Source organism: Arvicola amphibius, chromosome 12 (genome assembly GCF_903992535.2).
Source record: "Arvicola amphibius chromosome 12, mArvAmp1.2, whole genome shotgun sequence".
NCBI lineage: Eukaryota > Metazoa > Chordata > Mammalia > Rodentia > Cricetidae > Arvicola > Arvicola amphibius.
This window is the reverse complement of record NC_052058.2, coordinates 130,676,962-130,682,045: the sequence shown is the minus strand read 5'-3', so window position 1 is coordinate 130,682,045 and position 5,084 is coordinate 130,676,962. Positions and strand designations below refer to the sequence as shown.

Genomic DNA, 5,084 nt, shown 5'->3' with positions numbered 1-5,084 from the left:
GTAGGATCAGGGTAACACTGGCACAGGGATAAGTTTGAATGTCTTTCTTTGCTTTCACTTTCTAAAAGTGTGTTCTATAACCCTGGTCTTCATTCTGGAAAGATTTGAATGATTCAGGAAATCCATGAGATAGGTCTCTGCTTTGTTTGGAGCTTTTTTGCTGACACTCCCAACCTGTTCATTATGCCTGGTGTGTTTACATGCTTTTATTTTATCTTAATTCAATATTCACACATGTCTAAAATTTCATTTCTTATTCTCTAAATTCCAGGTGTGTAAAACGGAAGGATCACTGAAAGACCCTCTAGACTATAGTTCTAGCAGTTACAACATCAATTTTTTATAATGTAATTTGTATCTGCTCTCTCCTGATGAGGTTTTGTGAGGGGTTTGCATTGTGGAACAGTTTTGAAAATAACCAGCTCATTCCTTCAGCAATCTTTAGGATTTTCCTTTGCATGCCCACTTAAACTGATTCCAACTCTCAACTTTCTGTTGATTTTTCATTAATGCTTTGGGTTTGAGTTCCTCATATGTTCATATCATTGAATAGCATCGTTAGGTTGCTTAGAACATCTAGATTTCACAACAGAGAACTGAAAGTTATAATCATCCTTCCTAAAACTGAATGGATTATTTTGTTTGTTTTAGGATTGTGTGACTGTGAAACTTACTACAAGAAAAAGTGGTTGAAACTGAGCACAACACCATGGCCAGCAACATGGAAGAGGACACTCTTGAAAAGGATTTCAAGATCCTACTATCCCTAGGCTGTGGTGCATTCGGGGAGGTGATGCTGGCCTGCCACCTGCCCACTCAAACACGAGTGGCTGTCAAGGTGCTTGAGAAGAACACCAACAGTGTGACTGACATCAGCACTGAAGTAAACATCCTTCAGTCTTTAGAACACAGGAACATTGTTCGATTTTTTCACATGATCGACACGCTGACAACCACGTACGTGATCATGGAGTATGTGGCAGGAGAAGATCTAGAGAGCTGCCTCAGGGCACTGGGCTGTCTAGAGGAGGAGGAGGCCAGAGCGATTTTCCGGCAGGTTGCATCAGCAGTGCACTTCCTCCACCAAAGACGCATCGCACATCGAGACATTAAATTAGAAAACATCCTAGTCGATGCAGCAGGCAATGCAAAGCTTTGTGACTTTGGTATGGCAATTGAAACCACAGAGGGGCAGATGTTGGAGGAGATCTGTGGCTCCTTGCTCTATTGGGCCCCAGAGATCTTGGCAAGGAAACCGTACGATGGACTGGCAGGTGATATGTGGAGCCTGGGCATCGTCCTATACACCCTGGTCACAGGGCATTTTCCATACGTAGAAACCACCATGGAAGCTATGCACAGGCTCATCACCACCACGATGTGTCCCATTCCTTACCATTTATCAAAACCCTGCCATATTATAATTGCGAGATTACTCATGGTCCCCACCTGGTACAGAATAACAATATGCCAGCTTGTGGAACGACCATGGCTGGGCCCCATTCAAGAGCATGTACCACCTGCCACTAAGGAACTCCTTCCCAGGGTCGTGGAGGCTATGTGTACTATCGGCTATACCTGTGAAGAGATTGTTTCTTCCCTAAAGCACAGGCAGCCAAATAATTTAATAGCCACCATGAATATCATCAAATACAACCTGAGCTGTGGAGATAGCCATATGCAAAATAAGACCTGGTTAAATGTGACCCATGCAGCTCCCCTTAGCCTCCCTGTTGCCTTGAAGAGGAGAGCTAGTGAACCAGCTCTTCCTGCTGGGAACACGCAGCTACACAAAGAGGGTTTGGAAGAAAGGGTCAAGAGGTGCAGAAGCTGTACCACACTCAAAAGATCCTGCAGCCTGGACGTGATGCCATGTGCAGGTAATACACTCCCAGAAAAAGATGCCTTTATGGCTGATGTCATCAACTCTACTCCAGAGAACACTGCAGACAACAGGAATTCAGTTGGCAGTCTGCCTGGCAATCTCTGCTACCCAGAATCAACTCTGGATGGAACTTTCACCGGGTTTGTGAACATGGGCTTCACAGAGGAACCATCCATGGAGGAAGGCATGCCCAGTGACCAGTCCCAGGTGGCACCCACAATATCTGGGTCCAGGCCAATACGAGGCTGGAAACTGGTGAGGAAGCGAATTTCCCAGGCACTGAGAGCACTGTGCTGCTGCAGCTGCTGCTGCCTTCGTCTGCCCACACCCCGGTGAGTCCTGAATCCTTGTGTCAGGGACATCACAGGAAAAAGAGGACAGTGGAGATCTACATGGAGTGCAGTCGGTTTGGTCACCCAGAAGAATTCCTCCCTTGTATTTTCACAATATTGTTTCAATGTCATTTCTAAATGACAAGTTGAACCCACATACAAGGCACAGATATTAAGAAGTCTAGTACATTAGATGACACAGTTTCACAGCTTCCTGTTCATGTAAATACACGGAATGCTGCGCCAGAAGCAGATAGCATACCATACTGATCACAGGGTGGGAAGGAAGGGAGGGGATTTTGGATGAAGGGGACAAAGTTTCAGAGTGGAGGAGTTGGTCGGGGAACCAGTCACCAAACATTCCTCTGTCACAGTCACTAACGGGTGCTTTCATGTTTCTTTCTGCATTGAAGTGTGGAAATTGAAATGGCCTAATAGAATGCCAGCCCTGGGGAGGAGTGACTGCCAATGAAGGGGGCCAGGACAGACCTCCAGAGTGCCAGTCCCTCCAACCCAGGCCAAGACTCCTGCGTCCATCCTCCATCTACTGGGAATCAGCTGCGAGTCTGCATCTCCTTCAGCTTCTTCCAGCTCCAGCACTGCTATTGTAGGAAGAGGTGATCATAGGGCACAGCTTCCCAATGACCCTCTACCTCCCTAGCTTTGGTTGTGCTTGTGAGGCCACTCACACTGCATGTAAAACAGCTGACTCTACAACCAGGCATGCCTTTATACCAATCTGGGCTACTCTCATCTTGATGACTCTAACCTCCCCAACTTGTTCTCTGACTGTCTTCTGGAAAGGACAGCGAGACCTGTGTAAGTCTCTGGAGGAGGGAGATGGGTGAAAGGAGATAAAGGGGATGAATCGGGAAACAGGATCGAGACAGGAAAACGGGAAATGAGAGATGGTGTAGAATAAGGAATACAGTCTGTCCTGAGGAACTTTAATCATAAGTAACATGAAAGAGATGGGTGTACTGACCTGTTACAGGGTCTCTGGACAAGCTAGAGCAAGGAGAAACCTCCCCTGAAGAGCATATAGGGAAGTCTAGGAACAGCCAGCAATGAGCATGACAGGGCCTCCTCTATGGTTCAGCATGTGTCAAGGCACACATGTAGGCTGCTGCCTTGGAAATGTCATTCTGATCTTTCCTACTGAGCTAGGGTGTGGCAGGAGCAAAGGGAGGCCTGTTGGTCAATGAATTTCCATCTGTCTCAGTGCTGAGTAACTGCTGTCTGTCAAAGCCTCTAGAGAGGGACTTTGATTATTCCATCGGTTTTTATTGAGGGAAAATGAGATGACTTATTTGAAATACTATCTTGGAATGCAACTGGAAGGATCTGGTAAGAATGCTATGTCCTGTGTGATGGTATGTCAGGGCTACAGGTTCTGGTGTCCATCTTACCGTTATAGAGTCTCAATTCCACCTCACTGCTGCCCTGCACTGTTGTTGGGCATCCCTGCGAACTCACATGCAGCACCAACACTGAAGGCTGCCCTCCCTTGTTTCATGGATCCTGTGGGAACAGGCTTCCCCAGCATCTAGTAGCTGGCCTCTGTCGACAGGACAGATTGCACAGAGGTCTCAGGCTCAGTCCTCTGTGATCTCTCCATCCCTGCCAAACTGATTTCTGTCTGTCTTACGAAGAACTGCAGGAAGTGTAAAAGCAGTGGGGGAGGGAGAAATGGGGGAGGACCGGGGAAAGTGAGGTGCTGAGGAGAAAGGGGAAATGAGAGGACCCATAGAGAGAGGGCCAGTGTCTGTCCTGAGGAGCTGACCTGGAAATGATTCAGGAGAAAGAAGGTTTTGCTGCTCAGGGATCTTGAAGAAATAAGACCAGGAACAAGTGTCTCCCGCAGTGCAGAGTGGGAACTCTGGTTTCTTGCCAGCCATGAGGGAAAAAGTCTCTGCTCTGAAGGTTTTGGCATGTGTCAAGGTAGAAAAGTGTGAGGCGGTCTTGGAAAGGCCTTCCTGACTGGGACTACTGATGAAGGGTTTCTCAGGACAGATGGCTGCTCCATCATAATTGGAGTCCTCCCTTGGCACTGTCTGACATGGCCTATGGCAGGTCTGATGGGATCTGTGTCTTTGTTCTCACAGGCTCCTTCATCCATGTTTTCCATGTTGCCTCCCATCGCCTGATCCAAGAATCTGGCATCATTTTTCCTTCTTGCAGAGGGATTTATAAGTTACATTAGACATCAAATTACCATTGCTCTGCTCCAACGTGGGGACGTAAAAACGTCATGACAGGCCCAATTTTGAGTTCTGCCTTCACAAGGCCAGCAGCCAGTGGACTTCTCTATGACCAGTGCCCACCACAGGGGCATGTGCACAAGGAAACCTTGGTCATCGTGGAGCTCCTGATGACAGCCAGCGGTGCAGTGTGCAGACTGGTGACTGTGAGGTCTGAACTGTTTTCCAGGACACCTTCCAGGTAGGGAGCAGTTCGCTGAGTTGCCAAGGGGAACCAAACTCAACGGGTAATCCAGGGCCCTATCTGTGCCCATCACCACGTGAAGGTAAGATTGAGTACAGTAAGTATCTGTTTGTGGTAGAAGAGGAGTTTCTGAAGCCTGGTCCTGATGTCGTGAAGAAAAGGGTCCCATGAGGTGGCCTCTGCCAGCACCCCTAACACAGAGGGAAAGTTCCCATTGACTCACTTGACTGAAGAGCAATGGGAGGCTGAGAGACTGCGGAGGTGTGGCAAGGGAGGAACCATCTTCTCTGTTGTACTTGGCATCCAGCTTCCATGCTGACCATCTGACCTTTTAGCTAACACTGGTGCATACTGAAAATTTGGCCTGATCTTCACCCCAGCAGGACAGCAGCCAGCTTGTGCGGTCAGGTACTTTCTATAAG

At 47.8% G+C, this 5,084-nt stretch overlaps 1 protein-coding gene across 1 annotated transcript; it reads left to right on the top strand.

Moving 5' to 3' along the window:
- Nucleotides 1-709: 709 nt before the first annotated feature.
- On the top strand, nt 710-4,833 carry LOC119802995 (putative sperm motility kinase W). The gene is made up of 3 exons (XM_038314188.2): nt 710-2,217; nt 4,016-4,166; nt 4,648-4,833. Exons 1-3 carry the CDS (start codon nt 710-712, stop codon nt 4,831-4,833), a joined length of 1,845 nt encoding a protein of 614 aa, XP_038170116.2.
- The last annotated feature ends 251 nt before the right edge of the window (nt 4,834-5,084 follow it).

Coding starts and splice junctions, on each gene's coding strand:
- LOC119802995 (XM_038314188.2), top strand. CDS start 710: ATGGCCAGCAACATGGAAGAGGACACTCTTGAAAAGGATTTCAAGATC. Junction 2,218..4,015: donor CTTCGTCTGCCCACACCCCG/GTGAGTCCTGAA, acceptor GAAATGATTCAG/GAGAAAGAAGGTTTTGCTGC. Junction 4,167..4,647: donor GCATGTGTCAAGGTAGAAAA/GTGTGAGGCGGT, acceptor ACTGTTTTCCAG/GACACCTTCCAGGTAGGGAG.